Consider the following 26,395-nt stretch of genomic DNA (forward strand, 5'->3'; position numbering starts at 1 on the left):
TCATTTGAGAAGTCCCTCTCCACCGGGAGCTTTTAGGGAAAAAAGGAAGTGGCTGGGACAGAGCTTTGCCTCTCATTTGTGTGGCAGAAGGAGAAGAGGGGGAAAAAAAATCCTTCTGGCGCAGCTCTCGGCTCGCTGTTTCCTACCTGGTGCCAAGGACGAGATGTTTGTCTCGCAGGCGGCCCCGGCAGACGTCGCTGACAGCCGGAGAGCAGCCACGTGTGCCAGAGCCTGAGCCAAGAGGAAATCTCCCAGCCGCTCCGATGCGGGCTGGGCTGAGCTGGGCGGCGAGGAGGCTGTGGGGACCTGCTGGCTGCTGCACGCCCTGTCTTGGGCACGCTGGTCCCCCTCTACAGAAACTGGGGCTTTTTTAGCAAGGCTCAAGGTGGTATGATACCTACATGTCCTCCTAGATCCTCTTGCATCTAGGGCACCTTCCTTCCAGGCCATCGCTGCTCAGATGCCTGAAGGACGTGATGGAGATGAGCTGGTTGATTGCTCCACCTCTACCCATGTTGTCTTCTTGTTCCTTGTGTTCCTACTTTGCTTGTTGTCTCATGTTTTATCTTCTGGCGACGTGCGCTTTGGGTCTTCCTGAGTGGTGTTTGGATGGCAGAGCGGAGTTCTGCTCCAACATAACTAAACAAAATATGGAAAGTATAGATAATAGCAGTGATGGGTCCTGGCCCATGTAGGCTCCCACACCCCTCCTTCACTCAGTTGCCAACCCCCCGAGGGGTGGCTGCTTGACAGGTGGAGAAATTGGTCCAGGTTCTCCTGTCTAGTGACGCAGAGCGGGTGGAAAGGAGAGGGGAAGGCAGCTGGGGCTGCTGGTAGGAGACTGAGAAACTTTGTGGGCACAAGGAGCAGCGATATGATGCCAGTGAAGAAATGGTGTGGGAAGGGGTCGAGGCAGACAGCCCTTGCAGGTAGCAAGGAAGGGAGCATCTTTGCAGTGCCTTTTCCACCCTCGACAGGCATGGGTGGTTATGTGCCTGGTGGGGACAGCTCTCTAGGTGACTTTCTTTCCTTGTTTAATTCTTTCAGGTAGTTCTGAAAGCCCAAGTGGTCTTGAAATACCATCTCTTTCCCTGATGCAGGTTTAAAAGTGCAGCCACGGGATTAAAGTGGCATTCTGCTCCCCGTTATCAAGGGTACAGGTTTTCTGGGTTGTGCACCAGGTGTCCTCAGGAGATGCTCTGGCATGAGTAGCACCAGATCTGGAGCAGTTATGGGCCCTCTGGCAGAGACTGGGGCTGAGGAAATGATGCAGGTCAGCCCAGGCAAAGTGAAGAAGAGCTGGAAGGGCGTGTTTGCAGTAAATAGCTGCATGCCTACGTCACTTCTAGAGAAGCGGTAGCTCATGGGACTCCGTCCGATCCTGGCAGGAAAAGGTTCAGGCAGACTCCAGCGAGGTGCTGAAAGCATCATCTACTGCCTGGCCCAACTGTGTGTTTAATGTTTGATTTAACGATTGGGGTTTTGGAATTTGAGGGATGTCTGTGTTTGATGGAGGTGGATGGCGGTGTGTAGGAAGGGATGCTGAAGGACCGATGATAGTTTGGTCTCAGAAGTGCAAAGGAGGAGAAGGAGCTGTAGCAGCTCACAAAGAGAAAAGCAGCATTTCTCCAGCGTCAGCGTCGATGTGGGGCTCAGGGGACGAGCCAGAAGCAGATGGGGACTGCCCAGGTCCCCAGCAGGCTGGGCTGGACCCCGCAGCCCTGCTTGGCACCCACACCGTCCTGTTCCTTCCTACCGCCACACAAAAACAAGCCATAAATAGCTGCGGGGTGGAAGGGGAAGGAACTGGATATAAGGTGAATGAGCTGATCGTAAAGCCTGAGTAATCTCTTTTTCGCATGTGGCCTGTGATGAATGAGCATTTGTTGGGGTCGGGGAAGTGACACCTCCCCTGCCTGGGGGAGAGCAGGCAGGAGCCGGTCCCTCTGCCTGCCGTGGTGCCAGCGAGGGCTTAACCTCTGCATCCGCGGGGGCATCCCGTCCCGGGCATCAGCCTGCCATCACCAAACCAGAGCAATTCATAACGGCTCGGCAACCCCTTCTGCTGCCGAAAGAGATTTACTGTCCAGTGCGGACTCATTTTAATTACTGCCAGCACTTAGGGGTCTTTATCTGTCTTCCTTTACCCGTAGGGATGTTGTCAGTTTTGATAGGTAATCTGGAATTAAGCTGATGATCCATAAAGCAGGGCCACCCTTTGGCCAATAATTCACTGCTGTCACCAGCTTCTTCGTGCTATCAGGAGGGTGACCAGGAAAACTGATTTACTGGCAGCGGAGAGCATCTCTTCTGGAGCCCGTGAAGGCAGTAAAGGGGGTCCTGCTGCACCGGTAGACCCTGTGTGATGCACGGTGGGGATTTTTCCTGTTCCAGGAGATGGTATTTTGAGTGCTGGAAGTAAAGACTAAAACATTTTTATGGCTGAAGAGCCACAATATAAACTCAGAGCTGCGGTTCACCCATTTTGGCGTCTGTTGCCACAGGCTGGTGGAGCCCCAGGAGCAGTGGGAGGGTGGCCCGGGGCCATCCCTTGCCCACCCTGCCCAAAGCAGGCAGGAGGGGCTGCCTGGGGCTTGGTCTGCTGAGTATGGCTTCAGCAGTACAAAACCTGCGACGTCTCGAAGCAGGCAGCACGGGGAAGTGCAGAATTTGCTTTTAGAGCAGCTGATAAAACAGCTGACATGCCCAACTCCTGTTTTTCCAAGCACTGAAAATGACTTTTCCAGCTCCAAAGCCTGCTTCCACTTTATTAACATTTGATTAGCGATCGCTCCTTGTTGTGCTGAGCTTGAAATAGGAGTACAATTAGGAACAGGTTTCTTCTCTGCCACGTCTGTGCTGCTAAGGTGCATCCAACTGGAAGGGCCATAAGGAAACCACAATTTGGGTCTCCTCCTGCCAAAATGGGCTCTTCTGTCCGCGGGCTAATGTTGTGGTCGGAAGGGCAGCAATGCCTGCCTGTGTGCACACGCACACGTGTTCGCTCTTGCAAGACAGAAGTACAGATCCTGGTATTTCCAGATATTTTTAAAGTCTTAATTATCCTTATTTTTAAATGGCGTTTGGTGGTCGATGCCAGGGAACATTGAGTTTTTCTGTAATATGTGTTGCATTTTGTTGCTGCCCAAGAGGGGGAAAGCTCTCTAGAGTTTGGAAAGAGGCAAGTGAAAACGATGCTGTTGATGTTGCCTTGAGTTTCTGCTTGCGCACGCTCCTGTGCCACCAAGGCCCCCGTCCACAGAAAGGATAAACCGAATGGAGCTGGGAAATAGGAAAGTGGAGTGCAGGGCACCAGCGAATCTCATGATGAGTGTTGGTTAAATAATAAAGAAAGTATTTGCTAATAAAAGATAATTTTTTCCATGCTATTTCCAGGGCTAATAAGCAGAGGAAGTGGAGAGAATCGATTCTCCTGTTGCATGCTTGTGTATGATCAGGCCACAAAATTCAAAACACATGACTTTTCAAAAAGTCCACAACTTCAGCCTTTTAAAATGGGTTCCTTTCCCCAATTCTTGCTTGTGATCAGATAATGACCTTCGTAAGCAAAACAACCCCAGCTGTATTTCATAATGGGAATATACTTCTGTACATTGTAATGAGCTGTTAACAGGGAACAGTATCGTGTGAAAATCTGCACGTTTCCCATGATGCTGCCCTGATTTAAAAGCCACCCATAAATTATTCACTATTGCAGATTTCAAGGTCAGGATTGGCCATAAGATCTAGTTTTTCTCCCCCAAAACCAATGTTTTCAGCAGGCTGGAATTTAAAATAGAAAAACCTGACCTGTCAGGAATCTCGGGAGTTGTGTGGGAAGTACAGCGGCATCTGTGTCGGGTACCCGAAAGCGTGTGGCCGGAGCAGGCGGCTTGTGCGATGCGAGGGGAAACAACACCTTTGCTCCTCCAAAACTTTCTTACCAAAGGAAGGCATCCCAAATTTTGCAGACAGTCCTGAGTTGGTGGGTTTGGCTGAGTTTTGAGAGGTTTCCAGCAGAGCCAGGGACTGTTTTCACTACTGGGTCCAGTTCCCAGGGTCGTGATGCCAAGCAGCACCTGGACACGTGGCTGGGGATCCAGAGGAGTTTCTACACTAAGGCGCTTTTTCTCCTGGATGTGAATACTTGATTATTAAGCGTATATTACAATTCTGAATATTATTTTAGCTGTAAGTTCAGTCTCCGTCCTCCCCAGCTTTTTAGGTTTGATCGTATTCCAGAGGCTTACTAAAAACATGCAAAGAATTTCAGCAAAACTCTATGGAACACTTTTATTAAATTCTTTCAGTCATGCAAGCTAAATTAAATGACAGCTCTGTCCATCAAAAGATTACAAATATCAATCAGACTTCTCCCATAAACTCATGAAGGAATTAAATGTTTTTCTAAAAGTCTTCTATTCCCCTTAATAATCTGTTTGGCTGTTCTCTTTACTTTACATATTTTTGAAGTATGTTGAAAGGGATGATATCTGCCCTAAAGGAGCACAGTGCTTGTAGCTCACTGCTGATATTCTGTCCGAATTTGTGGGCACAATTTTGGGTATTGCTCAAATTGGTATTTGCAATACCGCGGGCGTAGTTTCCAAAAGGAGAAAACAGCTATTAAACTACAGTCCAAGGAACACAATGCTGATTTCTTCTTGGAGATGGGAGATTAATGATAAAAAGTATGTTGCCGCTCTCACTGTTTATGTTAAATTTGGAAAAACAAGACCAGGTGGCTCAGTGGGCTGGTGGGTTGGTGTGCTCTGAGTAAAGTTGTTGTAAAGAATGAGGAGTTATAAAGATTTCAACATACGGTGGCCCGTCCAAATCCAGCTGAGTCATTACCCCATGTTGCTGCATCTGTTTTTGTCTGGTCACTGTATGGTTATGAATATTTGTGTAAATCGTGCTGGGATGCCCTGGGGAGCTTTCTTAGCAGAAAGGCTCAGCGCACCGTTCCCATCTGGCTTGTTCTTTAAGCTGTAGGGAGACCACAGGACAAGCCAAGTTACAAAGAGGTATGTGGAGACCAACCCGAGCTGCCCGGCATCCCTGGTGCCGATGGTCCGGCAGCTGACACGGCGGTGGAGGTACCACCGCGCTGCCTGCCCTACCCGTCCGGAGGGTCACGATGTAAAAGGGATCAGATTGGAAATAAATCTGATGCAGGTCTGAGCCGGTGGAGCTTCTAGTCAGGAGCAAAGACTGTGGCCCATGTGTTTCTTGCCATGGTGGTTGTGCAGATGGGAGACGGACGCCCTGCAGACACCTCGGAGACGCGTGCATGTGCACAGACTCCCACAATTAGTGCTCTTGTTTACATCAGGTACATTACAGTGTATTTTTGCCATTATGGTTTAGCACAGAGGAGTAGATACAACTGTAAACTCTTACAGCTGGGTGAATTGTGATTAAGTTAAAGCTATCTCACTGTTACATACTACTTTAGCAATCGCCGGACTATGTATTTTCCTGCCTTTTACCATAGGCTTTAAACCACAGGACATGAATAAACTGTAATGTTAGGGTACAGTCAGCTCCGCTTGCTATTTAAGGATGGAGAATCTATGTTCAGTCCACCAAATATAATTTGATAAAGCGTGCGGACCATCGGGGAGGTTGTGTAATGGTCGATGAGCGTGGCCGCTGCTCTGGCCAAAGCCGAGGCACCCGACAGCGTTCCTGGGTCTGGATGCACCAACGGAGCGAGGTGGGATTTCCACCCCGCGCCAGGTCTCCTGCTAATGGTGCCAGTGGGTTTTGTGTCACGGGCTTCATTTCTCCCAGAGCCAGCTGCAAAATTTGACTCGTTGAACCTCCCCGTGGTTTTCAGCAGCTGGGGAGCGCGTGGCCGAGGACGGAGCTTTTGTCCTGGAAAAGGAAGGAGCAGCGTGGCACAGGGATGTCACGTTCGCTCCATCCAAAGGCAGGACCCACGTGGCATTTCTCAGAAAGTTCCTGTTTTATTGTGACTACAAAGGCGAAGAAATTAAGCTGCTAATTTATGACATGCCAAGAAAAAAGTAGTAATACAAGAAATGCTCAGTAATTTTAATGTTTGAAAACACACAGTTGAGAAATCCTGATTTTTCCCCCACCCCCCGCTGAGCTTATTAAATCTGAAAATATCCCAAAGCTTAATTCTCTCCGCCAGAAAGTTCCTCTGCTGTTTCGGGTAAGTAATGAAAGTTGTGCCGCCGAGCCGCGCGCTGGGGTCCCGCTGGCTTGCTCCATGCCTTGGATGCAGAGGAGCGAGCGGTTCGGTCCCCTCCCACCACCACGGGCTTGGGTTTTTAGCAATGGTGCACTGGGGCAATGGGTTCAAACTGGTGCGTGTTGGGCGTGGGAGACCCTCATTCCACTCGAGCTGATATACTCTGTGCTGAGGACTGCTGTTAGCTGCGGGCTTTGTTTGGAGGAGAGAAATATCAGTGATGGTGGAAAGGCTTGAGCTGCCGGCATTTGGGTCCTGTGCGAGGTCTTCTCCATGCTACCCCCAGCGCTGCGTTTGCCTTTTTTTTGTTTGTTTGTTGTTGTTTTGTGGTTACAGGGTATTCTGGGCAAGGCCTGTAAATGTCTAAATAAAATAAAGTGTCTGAAGAGTGAACTTAAGCGGTCTGAGCCACAGCCTGTTGAAGGCCGCGGAAAAGCATCCCCCGAGTTTCAGGAAGATGAGCTGCGTTTTGCTTCCTACCGGGGATGTGGGACCCGGCAGGGCTGTCACGCCGGGTGGACTTTTGCACATGCCAAGGAGAAGTTTGCCGCGTTCTTTGATGCAGCCGGGGAACCCGAAGGGGTCTCACGTCGAGCCATTTGTTTTTCATTACATTATGCTCCTCTAATATAAACACTAAGGTATGTGGACATTGCCGTGGACAGAGCGAGCCAGATGCCGAAAGAATTCCTCCAAGGCTGTATAAACTTCAGCAGCTAAATATTTTAGAGACTGTTTTCTAAGGCTAGTTTAATAGTTTAAAAATATAACCTAGATTCCAGATATTAAAAAACGCCTTGAAAGGCATGCATATTGATGCAATAGATGGAACTAACTAAACCCCTGAAGTATGTGGAAAGCTCCCATTTTGCAATATCTTCTCTGTTTCTTATCCTTTTAATTATTTTTTTTTTTTTTTAGTGCCGAGATTAAATTCAAGAAGGCTTTTAACAGCAGAGTGGTAGTGATAGAAATTTTCAGCATATATTAACCGGCTGACTCACACTTTTTCGAAGTGGATGTGGGTTTATGATGAAATAGCTGGCTGCTTTCAGCAATAGCAAAATTAGGAAAGGCAGTGGGAAGAGGAAGCCGATAGCTTAAAATGTGTTTAATGCCTCCGTGCGCTGCGAAGGGGCAGCGTGGGGAGCTCCCACCCGTGCTTGGAAAGCAGTCCTGAGCCCGGGTGTTCGAATTGCTGTCTCGGGGATGTGCAACCTGTCACCGTTGTTAAGACTTGGCTTTAAAAGATCCTTTCGTTGAGTCGCTTGGCTATCCCAAAAATTTCAACTACCATCCCCTGCAATTCAAGAGTGAGGAATGAGATTTTAGGTTATTTTTGTGGGGTGCTATAAGGACCCGAGACATCCGTTGTTTCCTTTCATACGTGTTACTTCTCAGATGGGAGATAGTCCCTGAAAGCAATGAGAATCCCTGAACAGGGTTTCCTCTTGCTGCTGGTTTTTGTCCCACTCTGGACACGTGTTTTGTAGCCGACTCCCGAGCTTGGGTGGCACTGGGGTCTCGCAGGGCTGGTAGACGTGCTCCAGCTCATGCGATGCTCGCTGGGGAGAAGCCAAAGGGCAGTTACTCAGTGTGGTTTTTCCTCCTCCTTTTCTTTCTTCCATTGAGGTTTTGTGTGCAGCTTTGTCCATGAATGAACCTGAGCTCGTCAGTGCTTTGGCATGAGGAGCGCGATGGGGTCCTGTCCCACCGTCCTGGCTCCACTCAGCCCTGTCCCCCTGTCGTCACCCGATCCTCCTGCGAGCGCAGGATGAAGAGGTAGGAGGGAAGCTGTTGAATGACTGTGGCACCTCGTGTCTTTCAGCTGCTCAAAGGGATGGCTTTGCCCCGCCGAAAAGCTCCAGGCAAAACCCCGGAGGAGGACGAGGAGAGCGGAGACTGCGATGATGAAGATGACTGCGGCGGAGGCTCTGGGGATGGAGAGCTGCGAGTGAGGAACCAGCTCCGGTTTTTAGCAGGTGATGGGGATGGTGGTCCCGCAGCGGCTGCCCTTCTGGGGGTTGCGGGTCTTGGTGACGGAGCGGAGCTGCTGTCTGGGGTCTGCTCAGGTCCACTTGGTGCAGGCGCCACCGATGCTCTCGCAGCCATGGCCCAGAGGCTGTTGACGCTCGGCATCGTGCCGGCTGGCCTCGGTGCCAGCAGGGACAGCAGCTGGAGAAGTAATGCAGCTGCTTTTCCAGGTGGGTTTTGCAGGGGTGTGTTGAGGGCAACTCATGGGAGAGTGTTCAAGACAGGTTGCAAACCTGCCATAGGTCCCGGAGTCACCCTATTCTCTCCTTCCCACTGCTGCCCATGCTCATAAGCTTAGAGATGAGCTTTTGTGCTTTCTGGAGGACATCAGAAAGTCGGTAAAGATCCTTTGACTGCAGCAAATTATGGTTATTTCTGATCTAGGGTTTAAAGACCCATAGTAATTTTTTTACAAATAACTCAGGCTCATTTAGGTACTCAGGAGCCTAAAATGGCATTGCTTGCCAGTATGAGTCATGTCTTTGGTTGCTTTGAAAATGGCCGTGAGGCACTCCTACTGCTTCGAGGCTACGTTATTAATAAGGTAGTCCGTGGTCACCCATCAGGAGGAGAAAGCGAAGGACCGGTTTGTGACTTGGGCAGTCACACGTGCTGTTGGCGTGTGCCTTCTCCCCAGCCCACTCTTCACTGCCATCCTCCTCCTGGCTCTGTGGAGCTCAGCAGCAGCATCCATTTTGCTCGCACGAGCAAGACCGGGCTGTTTGAGGCCACGTCCATCGCGGATGAGCGGTGTCCGCTGGACGTGGTCTGCGGGCTGGAGGCTTGGCCCAATTACTGCTGGTTCCAGTGCTGTGCAGTGCTCTTCGAGAGACCAGACAACTGAACCTGGATAAAATCAGCTTTACAGCTTTGAAGTTTAAGAGGCAAATTTGGGCTCTTAAACGAAGCACAGATGTTTATAAATTCCCTTCCATTGGTCTGGGATAATTAAAATATCCTTAATGAAGTGAGAGCTGAAATATTAAATGCCAGTTTCATATCAAAGATTATTGACACATTATGTAAAATATATAAAATACATATATTCAAATATTGGGTAAGGGAAAGAAAAGGCTTTTTAAGTCCTCCGATCCAGGTTTGAAAGAGAAATATAGAGTTCAGAGAAGGATAAAATGTACTTTATTTGATCCAAGAACTAAATATCAAAGTGTATGTTAAGGAAATACAGGTGATCCACACCGTCCTGAGTCGAGAGCAGAGATACGTGTTTCATATTCTGTGATCTTTGTGTCACACCTTTCTGCTATTTTTAATGTGTTTCTAATTTCCTCTTATAGCCTTCCCCATAATATCATCAGTGATCTCTGAAGCCGTCTATATAATCCTTTCTGCCTTTTTCTATCTCTCTAGGCTAGTTTAATCACTGTACCGATCTCCCTGATAACCTGCCTGTCTAGCAATTTAGACCTCTCCTGTCACTGCGGTACGTGAACGTGTAATAGGAAAAGAGGACTTGTCCTCCCTGTGCTGCTCTGCTGGAGAGGGTTTGCTGCTGCCTTTGCTACAGGATGGGTAAATATTAACTTTTAAGCAGCAGTGGCTTTGGGGCGTTGTGTTCCTGGCAGGTAAAGTCTTTCAGGTTGCTGAGAGCGTGAGGTTTGCCCAGCACAGCTTTTAGGCACCGACTGGCCTTGGAGGACACGAGCTGTGCCGTCGCGGTGGCCAGGGAGACTTTCTGGTGCTTCCTCACTCGCCCAAGCCATAATGTTCTTTTTTTGTGTTTTGCTTTAGAGCAGAAAGGCAAAGCTGATCTGACAGTGACAGAATCCTATTTGGTTGGTATTGGATATAAACTGTGACTCTGTTCAAGTTTTATGTTGGAAACAAGCCCAGAAAAAGTTGCTGATGGTGTGGAAATACTCACTTTCAACATTTTTGAGAATGATATTTCTTTTTACTTTGAAAGGGTATTTTTCAATTAATTTTTTTCCCTCATATCATATCACATGTACATAGCACGAAATAAAAGGGACCAGAAACCATTCCACATTTCCCCCTCCCCTTTCCGCAAATTCTAAATTTTAGGTTAGCATGCCGATTTGAAACGATGCCAGGCTTTGAAATCTGGAAATACTTTGCGAAATGAACTTTTACATTTAGCGTGGCTTTATCTCTCTCCTTCCCAAGGTGGTTACCCTGTAATAGAGGCAGAAAGGACTGGGAGAGGCTGGGGTTGAGTTACTGACTCCCTGGTTTTATCCGGTGCTGGATGCTCTGCAGTGTTAAGGCAGGAACGTGGCTGGATGGCCGGGGAGGGGTCTGTGTCGTAGCGCAGTGGTCCAACCCAAAAACCCCCTTGGAGCGTGTTTGAGTGCCTCTGCCGACCCTCGGAGGTTTGCAGGCGGGGAACACAGTTTTGGGTGCTTTGCTTTGCTTTTCTTAGAGGCTTTGTTGAGCTTAGGAGGACATTTCCTTTGCCCCGTGGTGGCAGCGGAGATCTCCTCCCTTGCGGAGGGTTCCTCAAGCCTTGCAGGTGGACTTGGGCAGGAGGAGAGGTGGGTGCCTCGGGCTGGCGCTGGGTTTGGCCGGCGGTTGAGTGAAAACATGGGCAGAGTTTGCCACCTCCGAGGTCTTTGCATCTCTTGGACGCAGTCGGAGTTTCTCCTGCTCGCCGGCGTGGGTGCCGCTGGTCCTGCCGGCTAACTGCAAACAGCTGCTCGGTACTGGCCTCACCGAGATGTCCCCTCAGAAGGTCTTGAAAACGCGGCGACAAAAAAAGAGCAAAAGGGGAAAACAAAAAAAAAAAGTCGGTCTCGAATACAGACTAGTTTTGATTTATCGCCTGTTGTATAAAATGTAACCTTTGTTTCCTATTTATAATGAGCCTGTAATAACTGGACAGTCAACTTAAACTTTAATGATTTAAACACACTTGTAAACTGTCAAGTCAAAAGTTTGTGAGTGACTATAAACATATGTTGGTGAGCGCTATATGCTAATAAATTCATTATTATGTTGCCCCAGTGGGAAACACGGAGATGGCAGGCTTTTTTTTATGATAGGTCTTTTATTGTTTGTCACATCTGCAACACATTAAGGATTTTGAAGGCAGATAATGTTTACAATAAGGGGGAGGACTGAAAACCTCCCAGCTCAGAGAAGAGCTCATCCTGTTTGTCAATGGAGTAACCGTGGAGCCGGCACCCTGGCCGTGCAGCTCTAAAAATAGAGCTGTGTACATACACATATATTTATGCCACACCAATGGCAAATCATGCCTGCGAATAAATTATAGTATTTTCCCCCAAATTACGAGTCAGCGCAAATGTCTTCCAGGCTGTACGACGCAAACACGCGCTCGCGCACCGCTGGGATCGGGCGTCCTGCATCGGCACCCAAAGCAAACAGAGCCCGGGGTGGCTGGCGCTTCGCTGCCGCTCCAGACAGCCACCCACTAATTAGCTCACCTCTGGCCTTCTCGCTCGAGATGCCACTTATAACCGATGAGCTCGTTGCCAGGAAGCCTGAAAATAAAACATGGGTGCTGGAGAGGCTCCTGCGCCCGGCGGGTGGCTTTAGCAGGCGCTGGGGGAGAGGAGGTGGATGCTTTTCAGGGGGTTTGCAAAGGAGGTGCGGTCCGGCTCACCTGCGCGGGGATGCGATGCTGTGCCCCTGGGCATCGCACAAGCTTTGCCGGGAGGAAAAAAAATCCCTTTTAGTGGCTGGAGCATCACCCAGGGAATGTTCTGAGCGATCCAGCAACCGGGGGGGTGGGAGGATGAGGGGAAGGTTTACCCTTCCAAAATGTCTGTGTTAGGCAGTAACAAAAGTTGTCTTGGGAACAGATGGATTTGGCAGAATTAAGTAGAAATAGTTTGTCCTGGGAAGGGAAGTTGGCCTCATCCCATGAGATATGTAAGGATAAATGTGTGCAATAAAGATATATAAAGATGGCTCTGCAAGTTTGCATGTGTAAAACAGCTCCTCTGCCTGGCTGTTCCTGCTGCATAACCTGCAGTTAGTTTTGCCTTTCTGCTCTCCCTTGGTTATTTCTAAGGGGTAGTTTGTAGTTCGAGCTGCCGGGGAAGCTCCGAGTTTTCCTGCACCCTGCTTGTTTGCTGCTCCGACTGCCGCCGCGTGCTGCCAGACCAGCCGGGCAGGCTGGACCTCTGTGCGGGTTTCCAGCAATCTACGCCGTACCCAGGCGCTGGATGAAAGTCAAGATCAGCACAGCGTGTCCCTTGATTTACCCAGCTCTGTAACTCTTTAATAGCTTCTGGCTTGCTTTGCCACTGGTTTATCCTTTCGGCAGGGTTGTTTCTAGAGCTCTCGTCAAATTGCAGGCTTGAACATCGCCGCCTGGGCTGGCCCAGGTGGAAAAGCTGTTTGTTGGTAACCTCTCTGTACGTGTTACAAAGGCATTGTTGCTTCCAAAGGGAAATACAGGCACATTGCGGAGCGGGTGATGTCTCTGGCAGCCACCTTCCCAGCGAGAAGGGGCTGCTGTGTTCATGTGGCCATGCCCTGCGTGGGCTCGGGGCGGGACCCGGCTGTTTTCTGCCTCACACCGAGTATTTGGAAGCTGTTCTGAACCCCCGTGAGTTGCAACTTTCATCCTATTCTCCTTTTAAACATCTCCAAATGTCCCAGGAAACCCTTCCACATTGCAGAGGTCTCGCTGCTGAGATGTCATTCCTGCAGCTCAGCCTTTGATAACCTCCCTCTCGTCGCCCCATTTTCTCCCAGGTTTATTTTTGGAGGTGCTTCCTTCCACCCCCTGCTGTGGCAGGGAACTGGAGATGCTGGTGCTACGATGACATTTGAATTGCTTTTTCGTGGGGTGCAAAAGGCTGTTCGTTTTGGGGAGCAAACGGGTACCGGTGGGTTTCCCTGCCGAGGCGGTGGCTGCGCGTGGCAGCACGGGAGGCCGGGCAGGGTCGCTTTTGGTGCAGCCCTCCTGGTTTCTGCAGCCTATTCCTGTGGGAAAGTTTCCTTAGAAGTGGGTATTTGTGCTGGAAAAGGCGATGCTCCCAACCTGCGAGTGCTCAAAGTCTGCTGGGGCTCACTCCGTGCTTGTGCTGGGAGACAGACCAACAGGAGTTAAAATATTTAGAAGATCATCTCTGCCCATCCTTTATCACGGTGATTGCTTCCCTGCAAATGCCTTCAGGGTGCCCGTGTCTGAGCGGCTAGTATCTGCTGATACCGCTCTGCTCCATTTAATGCTGGGTCTTGGGGTGTTCATCTGTCTGCTGAGAAAGAGATTTTCAAATACCTGATTGACTTTTAAAATACTCCTTCCGCAGGTGGAAAATATCCCCATCTCTGTGGATTTTGCTGACAGCACGGGGCCACGTGGCTGTTGTGCCTTCCCGCTGTACAGCCTGCAGGCTTGGATTGTCCTACTGAAAAATATCATGCGTACAGTATCAATATTTATTGTACGTGGCTCTGCTCGGAGGTGCCCTGTCCTTGGCTCACACGGCGGGCTGAGCCGTGTTGGTTTGACGCAGCATCCTTCCGCGGGGTTTTTCTATTCTCTATTTTAACTATAATTTTTGTAGCAGCAACCTTTTTTTTCTTTTTTTTTTTTCCAAAGAGGGTGCTGTTGGATGCTTGACTGAAGCAAGGATAGCAGAAGCATACTGTTTTACAAGACATTCATCCTGTCCCAGGGTGAAAAAATGACAAGGCCAAATGTCAGCGGGATTATCCTGATGGAAGAGCTGGAATCATACCAACTAAAACAGAGCAATAGCTTGATTATTGCTTTTCTATTTCAAGTGTTTGTTGAAATTTCTCCTTTTAATGAAGATTTGGTTGGATGTCAAGAATTCTTTGTCACTGTCCAAATACAAGCTAGAAGATGGAGATGGAGTCACATGTAACAGTTGGCTGAAGCTCTAATTGAGTGGCAAGTTCATTAATTCACTTTTGACGTCAGCGAAAATGATTTTTTTTTATTGACAGACCGGGAAAATGATTGGTGGCTTTCAGAGATGGGTTTGTTTATAGCATCCTTCAGCTGGCTGTTTGTGTTGCTGTGACTCTTCCAGGCCTCACATTGTACATAATGTGTACATTCTGAAGGGTTCTTGTAACTGTTGTGCTGTAGGTTCCTCCAAAGGAACAGTAAGTCCACAACTGAAGAACTAGAAATTCATCTATCAGAATAAGTTTGCACTTTGAGAGAAGCTACATTTTTGCAAAAACATCTATGAAATCAGCAAGTAAATCTACTGGATATATTAATACCATGCTCCTATTTTCTGGTTTCAATTTTTCTTCAATTTTAAAAATTTTTTTAACTTTTCCGGTGTTGTGCTTACAAGCTGCAGATCTAAGTCCACCTGAGCAATTTGTATCTGGTATTTTTCGGAGCTACCTTCCACTGCCTTGGTCCATTCTGACCCAAAGCAAAGAATGATGTACCAGGTTTTTTAAAGCAGGATCAGTGGAGGGCATGTAAATCCCTGATACCCTCATATCCATAAATCACATGCATCCCATTCCCAATGTGAGCAGACGTTGGGCTAAATCCTTCTTTGGGAAGCCCAGATCAGCACAGATGAGGCTGGTTCTTGGGCTCATAAGGTGACTGGGTGAGGTTGAAGGGTTGGAGACACACTGAAGGTCAGATGAGATGATGCTCCTGCATCACTGTACAAATGCACAAAAGTCCTTGTGAATCTATGATCGCTTATCAATCCCAGATGTTTATAATGCCAGCCTGCTGGCAAAAGGTTTACCCTCTGTTCGGGTTGCAAGTTTGAATAACAGCTTGTATTATGCCAGAGCGTCTAAGGAGATACTTTTCAACAGTGTAATTTGGGAGCTAATGTATCTTTAAATTGTTACAGAGTGCAGCATTTTACATGACTGAACGCATCAAAACAATTTCAAGTATGCAAAAATCTGCCCAGTTGCAATAGTGATAGTCATATTTATCTTTAAAGGATGATGAATCTGTTTTTCTGTGGCTGAAAACACGTGGATTCTTCTGAAGCTGGGAAACAACAATTCCTGACTTGGATACAAACTTGCTTTTCTTTTTGTGCCGTTTTTCGTTGCGGAGAGACAAAATAGTTTAACTGGGTTTCTTTTTAAGGGTCGACAATAAAGGAATATTTCAGACAGAAGCAGACCAGGTGCTACTTGCTAATGGACCGGCAAGATAACCTTACGCAGATAGTCAGGGCATCGTATCGGCGCAGTTTGTCGTACAAAGAGAGGTTTGTCTGCGAGCCTGATAACAATATAACGTGTTGATTGACTTTTCACATACGAGAGAGTGCCCCTTTCATAAGTGGCTTGGCTTTTACTAATGCCTTACTGCAGGTAAGCTGATAAGAGTGATTACGGGGATGTAATAAATGAGGCTGTAGGGTGCAGCCCTGCTCGGTGTTGCAGGAGAGGGCTCAGGCCCCCGAGCGTGTCCCAGCCGTGCCGGCGGGTGCATGTGCCCAGCACTCACGTTGGTGTGCTGGCACGCAGCTGCAAAACATCCTGGAGATGTCCTGTGGGCACGGGGCTGGACCATTCCTCTCTTGTCCTGTGGCTGCCGTGGCTTCTGGTCTCAGAAAATGGGGGATGCGCCCTGCATGAAGAAGGGCTGCCTTCTTTCCTGGCAGCATTTCCACTCCTCTGCGGTCCAGGAGAGGCTGGTTCAGCTGAGATTCCTGCCTTGCGGACTGCTGGATCAGTGTACCTCACTGCGTTATCTTTAGCCCTGTGATGCAGAGCCAAGATGGGAGGATGCTGAGTGCCCATATTAGCTCATGGTCCTTGGGATCATGCTGCAAGTTGTCGTATCTGCTTATACTTCAGGTGTCTTTGACCGCCTGGGCACTGCCAAAGGGGAGCAGACATGGGACAGCACTAGAGCTGAGCTACTGCCCGGTGGTACTCAGAAACCACAGCCACCAGCTGAATGCTAGACTGGGGTCAGCAAGACTGGGATCCTTTAGCACACACCACCGTGGTGCTGGGGATTTGGCTGCAGGCAACGGCAAGGATTGAACAGGAGGAACGTCACGCAGCGGGGACACCCAGAGGTTACATGGAGTCAAAGTCACAAGAAGACAAATTCACAGAACTAAGGTCCATCAAGGACTATTAAACACAGCTTGGCTGGGGATGAGCTTACCATGCGTCTGCCCGGAAAGCGCCTTGGGGAAATACAACTATGCGAATAGCTGGAGACACAGTTAACGTTGGGCCAGGTGGCTCTGTCTCATTGAAAGGGTCTAGGAGAGGGTCCTGGGCTCTCAGCTGTGGCTGCTGCATTGCTGTCCATCATCTTGCCCTGAGGGAGATGTCCAAGAGATGATGTTTCAGGTAGACCATGGAAGCCACCACTTACTGGAAAACTTTTGGGTACAAATTTCAGAGCACTCTTGAGCCCTAAAGGGAAGAAGATGGGAAATGCTGAAATTCTCCAGGCTGCCTTAAAAATCCTGACCTCTCGGTTCCCCTCTTCAAATTTGAACAAATGTGTTTGTTTTTACATAGAATATTGTGGTGATGACGGAGCAGTGCGAGTTGCAGCATCGCGTTATGGCAGCAACCGAAGGCTCTGGGGAGCTGGTGTTTATTTAGATGCGGTTGAGTGAGAGCCTACACGGTAGCCGTCTCCTTACCCGGGATCCAACAGGTTCTTACTTGCTGCAGACGGGAGCATCGCCTTCTTGAAAATTACTTTTTACATCTTTCCATAAATAAAAATGTATGTATCTATGAACTAATCAAGCCGGACGAAATGAAGCTGTGCGTTAAATATCTGGAAGATGTCTGGATCTTTCCAAACAGTGATGTTCCCTGCAAAGTCATGGGTTGTAGCCTGGCCGGAGGAAAAGGCTTGGCCTGAGATGAGGCTCTCAAAATGAAATCAGTGGAGAGACCATGCTGGACTCATGCACGGGCCTGATCCTGGAGCCTGGCGGTGGTTGATGGTCTCCGGCAGAAGGAAACACAGACCTGCCCAGAAAGCAGCCTGTCTTTTTAGTCCTTGCCAAAAATATCGGAAAAGGGGGGGAAAGGGATACTCCTCCAAAGAAATCTCGCAGGACTCGCTGTTTTTAATCCACATTTCTTTCCCTCTTCTCCCCGCCCCTTGCTTTGCAAATGAAAATAGTGTGCGTTTGGGTCTGGGCTGCAAATCACTCATCAGTCGGTGTATTACCAGGACACGATCGGTTACTGAGTCAACACTGCTCTGCGCGCTCCAGAAACGGGGGATTCATCAGCCGTCAGGACGAAGCTCTCTTCGACTGTTGCGCATTAGCCGTGACCTGTGCGTGCACATCTGCCGGGGCCGACACCAGGAGTAACATGAACTGAACCAGGTGTGTCCGTCCGAGCGCTGGCTCCCCCGATTCCCAGACGGACCTCCAGCAGATCCCCGACCCCTCGCGCGGCGGGGATGGATGAGCTGCGAACTGGAGGAGAGATGTCCTCCTTCCCGTACGGTGGCTGCCGGCGGGCTGCGCTCTGCCTTCACCATCCATCCCCGGCCCCGGGAGTTTCCAGGGCTTTCGTGGCTCTAAGGAGAGCCCAGATGGCTTTCTTCCATATCAACAAATTTCAGGCAGCCGAGTGCTTCTGAAGTTCGCTGGCCTTGCCAGCTTTTCTGAGTCTATGGTGCATCTCACTTGGGGCAAAAGCAGCTTGACCCCCCCAAATTTAACCTCCCCTCATGTTGTTTTTAGGGCAGGTCGGAAACTTTCTGATGGGAAGACTTTGTGTTAGAAAATGCCTCTTTGCTGGAACTGGGATGCAATGAAGCATGCTGGTGTTTTCGACGGGACTTTTTTGTTTTGGAAAGAAATTGAAACAAGTTTCTCTGCTCCTGCAGTGGGGAAATGCAGCAACAGCCTGCTTGCCCTTACGGCGAGGTAATGCTGTCAGCTTTCACTCCAGAGCGGCTTTTTGTCTAAAAGTCTTCTTGAGATTATGTTTTTAATTATACCACAGAAAAAAAAGAAATCCAAATGAATTGATTGGACTTTGTTGGAGTGGTATGTCAACTTGCATTTTATTTTTTTTTTTTTTTACAAAAAAAAAAAACAACAGAAAATTTGGCTGTGTTTTGCCTTTGTTCTGCTTTGGAGCAGTAGCACACTTCCCCATTTTCTGTGGGAATGGAAATCTGGCATTTTGACCAGCTTCTGTTATTTCAGAAAATGTCTTCAATGGTATTTGGGGCTCTCGACAACATCTTGCTGTCTGTTGCTGCTTTTCCTTCGCTCTTTGCTCCCCGCGGGACCAGGGACGATGCTCTGCCCTTCCCTCCTGCCGGAGGCTGGGTCTGTCCGGACCTTGAATGCAAACCCAGCCTAAGGACATGGCCTGCCAGCAGCACCTTTCCTTTCCCACACCTTCCTTCCTCCGAGGGCCCTTCCTGCGTATCCCATCTCCGAGCAGCTCTCCCATCTTCAGTGCCCGAAGCGCTGCCTTGGGGCTGGCTCTTTGCTGGATGCTGAAGGACCCTGTGCACTGCTGCGGGCCCAGGATGCTGCTGCGTCCCTTGGCTGGCTGCTCCCTTGGTGGTTATGTGCCATGATGTGCGGGGACACGCGTATTGTGGTGGCAGGTACCGCTGGCTGCTGTCAGGTTCAGCAGCTGGACAGACTGCGGGGGTATCTGTCACCATCTCGATCCAGTGCAGGCATCCCGGCAGGATTTCTAAAATGTAAATTACAACGGCAATGTGATACACATCCTTTTTCTTCTCCCCACCCCCTTCCTGTTTTAATTCAATATCTTGAGTCTCTGTAAAATTGTTGGACTGGAAGCTATTTTGGAGTTGCTTGTGTCCCATGGATACTGGAGACGCTTCCTGCATGGGGAGGCAGACATCTGCTGCAGCCTGTTTTCGGACATTTTTGCGTTAGGCAGGCTGCGGTTGGCAGGTGGGAGCCGGTGGTTATTATCAGAGCCTGAGTAATATCCTCTGCCCCCCTGATAAGTCTCCGCCAGCTGCTCTGCAGCTTCGGTACGTTCACTCGTCCTGTTCTGGTTCTCTGTAGATCGTTCCAGTAAAAAGTAAATACAAAAAAAAGTTGTGTGCTCCCCAAAGTCATCGCAGAACACAGCCTGCAATGTCTCTTCCTCTTCCCTTGTTGGGGTTGTTTAGCCTAGAGAAGAGAAGGCTCCGGGGAGACCTTATAGCAGTACTTAAAGGGGGCCTACAGGAAAGAGGGCTGTAGTGATAGGACGAGGGGTGACCGTTTTAAACTGAAAGAGGGTAAGATTAGATATTAGGAAGAACTTCTTTACTGTGAAAAGTTGCCCGGAGAAGTTGTGGATGCCCCATCCCTGGAAGTGTTCAAGGCCAGGTTGGATGAGGCTTTGAGCAACCTGACCTAGTGGAAGGTGTCCCTGCCATGGCAGGGGCGTTGGAACTAGATGATCTTTAAGGTCCCTTCCAACTCAGACTCTTCTATGATTCTATAAGGTGTGCCCAGCATCACGCAGCCGGCACGCGGCTGTGCACGGCCCTGCGGCTGCTGCGTGGTCTCTCCGTGGGTGCTTTCGCCAATGGAGCAGTTTTTCTAAATGTGGGGCCAGTGACAGATATTGGGGCTGTGGGGGTGGTCACAGCAATACCCTGGTGCTTTTGGGGGAGGCATTTGTCCTGGATGAGCAGTCTGTGCCGGGGGAGCCGCTGTGACCGGGTGCGGGGAGCAAAGGCTTTGCACGCGCCGCGTTCCCCTCCTGGGCTCTGGCAGGACGTTCCTGCTCGGCTGTGGGCTTTGGTGGCAGTCAGAAAGCTTTGCCCTGGTGGGGTGGTGTGCGTGTCTCTGGGGCAATTTGGGTCTTGCAGCTCTTGTGGGGATGGAGGCCCCGAATCTGCCCTCTCCAGGCATCTCCTTGCCCTTTTTGATGCCCTCTTCCTCCCCCCGCATTTGCTTTATTTAACCCAGGAACATTGGGGGATGCTCTCCAGCCACTCCAGAAAACGAAGCTGAATGGTTTTTCCTGGGCCCCAGACCACTGCCCAAGATCTGCCGACCCTTGTTTTCCAGTGAACGAATACCAGCTGGTGGGTCAGGTTTTCATCTTGGAGGTTCAGCTGATACCTTTCCTTCTATTTTGCTTTTCTGAATGTTTTTAGTGGCAGCGCTGAGCGGCTGAAGGCAGCAGAGGTGGTACGGCTCCGTGGCAGAGGTAGGTCTGGTGCAGCCCGGAGTCCCCAGCTACGAGCGTTTTCCCCCACGCACAAATAATTCCACTGAACTCAGTTCTCGGATGCGCGTGGAGTAGGGCACCGGCTTGAGTATCTTGCTGATACTTAAGTGTCTGCTGGGCCAGACACTTAATGCTATTAGCAGATGCTAAATAGGTCTTTCTTATTTAGTGGCCTTAATTTATAAAATCGGGCAGCAATACTCTCGGAAAAGCAGTGCCGGAAAAGGGAGCAGAGCGAGCTGTAAGTTTCCAATTTCTGCTGGATCAGGCCCCTGGAGATCCGTGTGATCTGGTGCATTGGAGGCAGTGCTATTGCAGTGACTCATAAACAGATGTGCCCAATTTACATTGCAGCTTAATACCTTTGTTTAAAAAAAAATGTTTTTTCAAGACAAATGTGTTAAAGCAGATGTTTCCAGTAAAACAAATACTTGTGTGATTTACAAACAACTTCCCACCGCCAGAACTCATTAGAAGATGTGGAAAAAAGAAAAATGGTTCTGTGTACCAACAAAAAGATAAAATAAAGTCCAAAAATAAGGACATAGCAAGGAGGTATTTCTACACGTTAAACGAAAAGAACTGCAGTGCTTTGGGTTGGGAAGCAAGAGGCTTGAGAGTGATTTTGGTTGCTAAGAGCAGTAAGACTAACCCTGACCAGTTGGATACATTAAGGAGCAGAAACCTGTCTGTAAAAATACTTAACCAGCTCCTGCTATGTGGGATATGGGGTAACCGGGACCACTGTGTGGGATTGCCCGGAGGTTCCTAAATCACTTCTATCCCATTGAAACCTACACTGGGGGCCTTGATGGCTGCAGGACTGCACTAACCCTAAAGCAAAGCAAACAGATGCAGCCCCTCTAGCAAGCCCTGCTCCGAGGGATCCCTCCCTGGGCATCTCCCCCTCTGCATCCCACAGCTGGGGCGGGGAGATACTTTCTCTGCCTCGACCTTCAGCTCAGGCTTTCTGGGGCGGTGCAAACCCGAGGTGTCTGCATTTCCTCGGGGGCTGTGCAGGGCTGTGCCCATCCACCTGCTTCTCCCAGTTTTTGGGAGGCAAAGGCAGGCGTGTGCTGAGAAACTCTTGTTGTCTCTGGTCTCTTCGGACCCACTTTGTGGCCAGCCCCATTGCGGGGCTGCCGTCACACAGTGCTTGCAAGCCCGGCACTCATGTTACATACAATTTGACACCCCATGTGGTCTTAATGGGTTTCCCAGGCTGCAGCTGCAGCACAGCCAGCACTTTTTGTTAGCTGCAGGGGCTGGCAATCCCCCTTTGCCTTCCAGCTCTCCGCTGCACAGGTATCATATTTTTTTAATGCACTTGTCACCTATTTCATCCAGGCATTTGTTGCTAAAGAAACAGTGACGGTTTTGTTTGCGGGTCAGCAGGCTGCTTGTCTAAATCCATCATTGCTTGGCACCTGTGCCCTGGGCAAAAGGCTTGGCCAACTTCAGAGAAGACACAAAGTCATCCAGGCAGGTGACCGCAGCGTTGTGGCTTCAGCCCCTGCCTCTCCCTGCAGCTTTGCTAGAGCATCACGGGAGGCCTCCGAGGAGCGACCGAGGCTGCACGAGTCCCATGCGATGCATGTGGGTTTGACCCAGCAAAGGATGCCAGCTCTGCAAATGCCGCAGCAAGGGTGGTTTCTGGAGCATCTCGAAGCACCCATGCATGTCAGGGTACCTTCCCATGGCTCTGCTGGCAGGGCTGCTGGGGACATCTCTCACAGCTGGATGGGTTGGGAGGATGGGCAGAAAAAGGCAGCCTGGTGGTCTTCTGCAGCCTGTCCCACCCGGGGAGGGGTGACACAGCAGCCCGGCAGCCAGCGGCGCACGAGGAGGCAATGAGGATGTTTTGAGGAGCTTCTGTTGCTTCTTGGTGGACAGACACGGGATGTCTCATCAGGGCTGCAAGTTAACCATTATGAAAAATGACCCACTAGCATCAGAGACCTGCTGGCGTGTCCTTAGAAAGAGGGGCTGAGTGGGTGCACTGAAAGATGGCTGTGGGACGGGACGGCTCCTCGCCCTCCCTGCTCCCTGGTGTCTCTCTGGTTTCCATGCCTTGCCATAAAGAGTGTTTTTGGAGCAAAACCTTCACAGGGGGACTTGCTGGGACGTGTCCGAAGGAATTAGAAGCATCCCAGGAGGAGGAGGCCACTGCTGCAGAGCGTCTCGGGGTACTCAGAGGTGCTTTTCCCTGCTCGCCCATCAGTGCTCGTGAAGCCTCGTTGCAACCTTGGCTCAGTTTTAGCCATTAGTGAATGGAGGCTTGCGCTCGGCTCTCGGGAACCATGAGGCTTCAGTGCTTAATTAATCTCTGCAAAGCAGAGGGCGTAATTAATGCCTGCAGTGTGCTTTGAGACCCTTGGGTGAAAGGCAGCGTGCAATGGCTGTGCTTTGCCTTTCCAGAGAAAAACTGCACGGTTGGGTCTGTGAAAATCATCACTGGCCAGTACCACATCTGTCCCGGCATGGCCGCTCGTCGTATCGTGGTGTTTTGGGCATTTTTGGTCTCTGCCGGTGCTGTCTCGGGGGGGGGCCATGGGCAGATGTAGCCCAACACATCTTCTATCCCCTCCATGCTACGACGCTCTCCGACCGGTGCAAATTGTCACAGGGACATGGAGCCAAGAGGAGAAAAAAATCTCCCCTCTCTCCTCAAAAAGAGGACATCTCCATCTGCTTCCCCGGTGTTTCTACACAGGCTTTTGTAATTTGTTCCTGAAATACCTTTGTTTTCATACCTTTGTTTTTCAGCCATTTCTTCAAACAAAGAGGGAAAATCGCCACTAGTTGTTTAGTGTTGGCTTTAGATTAAACCATCCTGCAAAGACTAAGCAAACTGGATGAAAAAAAAATAGTATATTTTGGTAGCTTAAGGACAGCCAGGCAGGTTTACTTCCTGATATCTATAAAGCTTTTCTTTTTCCTCGTTGTCAGCATTGTTTTTGTGGGTGTTGAACATAGAGGAGAGGAGAACAGATTGCAGGTACGTTGAGTTCCAGCACAATCAACAGTATTTAAAGATGATCCTTTTAACCAAGTCTTTGAAGTTATCTCCTCATTTATCAATTATCAGGTGTAAAACTGCACATTGTACAGAGTTGTTCCCTGTCACATGCTGTCCTGATGCCCGTCGCAGGCTTTGGGTGATCTGCAGACATTTTACACCACTTGCCGCCGAGCATTAACAGAAAGAAATTAACGCTTTAAAAGCGTAAATGTTGTATTTTATAGGAGTCAGGCAGGATATTTGGAAGGGAAAGAAATGTAAATAGAATGAAATTCTTAAGGAAGATTATTGATATGACAGGACTAAAGAACTTGGGATTCTGTGAAAAGTGCCTCTTTTCATCCCTCTAATAAGTCCATTACTTGCACTCGGGAATATTTTAAGGTCCTTTTCATGCTGAATCTGGAGTTGAGCATGCTTTGCATTTCAAGCTTTGTCTATGAATCAGTAGAAGCCAAAGTTATTTCTGCTTTAAAATAACAGGAGCAGGGAACAGCTAATCTCTTTTCATTCTGAGTCCTTACATTATTTTACTGGACAGAGTTTGTGTTGGCTACAAAACAGGGCATTCACAAAATCTATGAGAAGGAATTTAGTCTAAGAATGAAGCCTAGATTGCAGTATGCATAAAGACTCCTTCTCCTAAGGCCATTAAGAAATTCCAAATCTGAGCTATTTTGAACAGTGACATTAAATTAGCCTTGCTAATTCCAGTAATTCAAGCCGATAGCTGAGTTTACAAATCTACTAGATGAGGCCTTCCCATAATTACAATCTCAATGTGCTTTTCAGCTAAGGTGAGTTGGCACAAAAAAAGATAAATAAATAAAAGGGGGGAAAATGCTCTTTCTGTTCTGGCTTTTGAGATGAATATCTCTAAAGAACAGTTAACCGGCTGTATTGCACCAATAAGACGTCCCCTGTCCTGGACTGGGAAGTTCATTTTGCCTCTAATGTGCAAGTGAAATGCAGAAAAGAGACTGGATTTTTCCCTGCTTTGTTTTTTCTGTTGTCTCTTTTCAAAGGAGCATTGATGCTGCTGGTGCTTGTAGATTGGCTTTTAGTTGTTTATTTACAGGTAGTAATTCCTACTGGGAAATGAAAGAGTCTGGCTGTGTTACCCTTTTTTGTGGGGGAAAAAAACAACCTTTGGTGGATAAATTCAGGTTAGGGCAGGTGGAGCAACAATACAAAGCAGCAACCCCCCTTATTCCTCTGGAGAAAAAGTTGATTTCCAGATCCTAACGCAGCTAGACGTTCCCAGAGTGATGGAAAGGTTTTGAGGATACGTTTTCAAAGCCATAAGGCACAAAACCATGAAACAAATAAAAATTGAGTGCGTTATTTAAAAGGGTGTTAATTTTATTAGAACTGAGCTGAGTTAATGTAAGGGCGAACGTAAGTATTCACATCAGCACTTAACTCGGGCTGCAATGTTCATAAAATGTCCTTTTGATCAAGCTGTAAGTGTTTTGATCCTTATTCTATGAGCATCATTCAAAGTGACCTAACTGTAGCTCCAAACAGGCATCTGCAGCTGCAGCGGTCCTTGAGCAATAACAGGTCAGGAACTTGAATGCGTGCTCTGCTGGGAATGCTAATATTGCAATCTTTTTTTTTTTTTTCCTGTTCCAAATAAGAATGAAAGCACAAAAACTCTCACGAAATAAAAATTCCCAACAGAAAATTGTTCTGCCACCATTGATTGTGGATACTTGAGTCAAAATATTAAACAAAATGCTGATTTTAATTTATCAGACTAATAATGGCATGCCAATTATATTTTGATATAATTGGCATATGAGTGTTTGGCCTTTCTCCCATTGATAATGTTGTCACCATTGGCACAGCCAAGTGAAACATCTTGATTTTTAGAAGACCACCCTGATTTAAGAGGACATTTTTCTGCTGGGCATCCGCTGGCCTGGGTGCAGCTCCTGCAGCTCACAAAACGGCAGCAGCACATTGCACGGTCCCTTGGAGCCTGTTCGGAAAAGGGATGGACCAAAAAGCGTGCAGGAGGCTGGCAGGCATCTCCTCCTCTCCCTGATGCAGGCAGATTTCCTACCGCTGATGCGTGTTGCCCGTAGGCTCAGGTAAATGCAGCAGATAATGCCCCAAAATAGTGTTTAGGGCAAGATCGGGTAGAAGCAGCTGTGCTGTTTTCAGGGGCTGGAGGGAGCTGCTGTTGCTCCCCGAGGCCGGGGTGATGGCCGGGGAGGAGTGCGGCGGGGCGGTGCGGGGCACAACTCCGTCTCTTCTCCCTTTTCTGGGAGGGTGGGAGAAGAGGGAGGCTGATTTCCAGGAAAGTTTTATCTCTAATCTCCGTAATCCATTTTAGAGAGGATTTTGTATTTTTCAAGGGATTTACAAACTGGATTACACAGCCTTTTTATTTTGATTTTCCACCACGATTGTGACATTCCTGAGGCTGAGCTGTGAGTGCTACAGATAGGAGGGAGGGGGAGGCATTCGTGGACTTGGGCCCCGGAGTCCTCTTGCATTGTCATCTCCTTGTTTCACTGCTGGGCCGATACCTGCTCTCTGTGCCGATGGATGTGTCCCCAGAGCAATTTGGATGCTCCCACGTGGGCTGCGTGGCCCCGTCCCCGGTACCCTCCGTGGCTGCATGTACAAGCTGACCTGGGGAGGTGCTGGGCAGGAGCCCGGGGCCGATCCCCTCCCTCCCTTGCTCCCTCCTGGGCAGGGACAGCCGAGGTGGTCTCCTTGAGCTCCACCATGGTCCCAGCCACGAACGCTGGTTTGACATCCCAGCCGTGGGTCCCCAAGCATGATGGGGAGCTCGTTGGCCCCCAGGAAAGAGCAAGTGTGATGAGATGGATCCGGCACAGCCCAAGCACCGCAGCTGGGGTGTCCTGGTGCTCAGCTGGGATGATGCCATGTTTCCCATCGGAGCTGCCACCGCCATCCAGCTCCGGCTTTCAGCACCATCATTCCAGCGGTGC

The 26,395-nt window shown here is 49.1% G+C and overlaps 1 protein-coding gene across 1 annotated transcript in view; it reads left to right on the forward strand.

Moving 5' to 3' along the window:
* The window catches only part of GPC3 (glypican 3), a 152,752-nt gene that overhangs the window by 116,874 nt on the left and 9,483 nt on the right, over positions 1 to 26,395 (forward strand). The window contains exon 7 of the mRNA XM_075162044.1: positions 8,052 to 8,205. Coding sequence (XP_075018145.1) covers positions 8,052 to 8,205 — 154 coding nt within the window. The remainder of the gene's footprint in view (positions 1 to 8,051; positions 8,206 to 26,395) is intronic.

The sequence above is a fragment of the Calonectris borealis genome, chromosome 13 (genome assembly GCF_964195595.1).
Source record: "Calonectris borealis chromosome 13, bCalBor7.hap1.2, whole genome shotgun sequence".
NCBI classification, from domain to species: domain Eukaryota; kingdom Metazoa; phylum Chordata; class Aves; order Procellariiformes; family Procellariidae; genus Calonectris; species Calonectris borealis.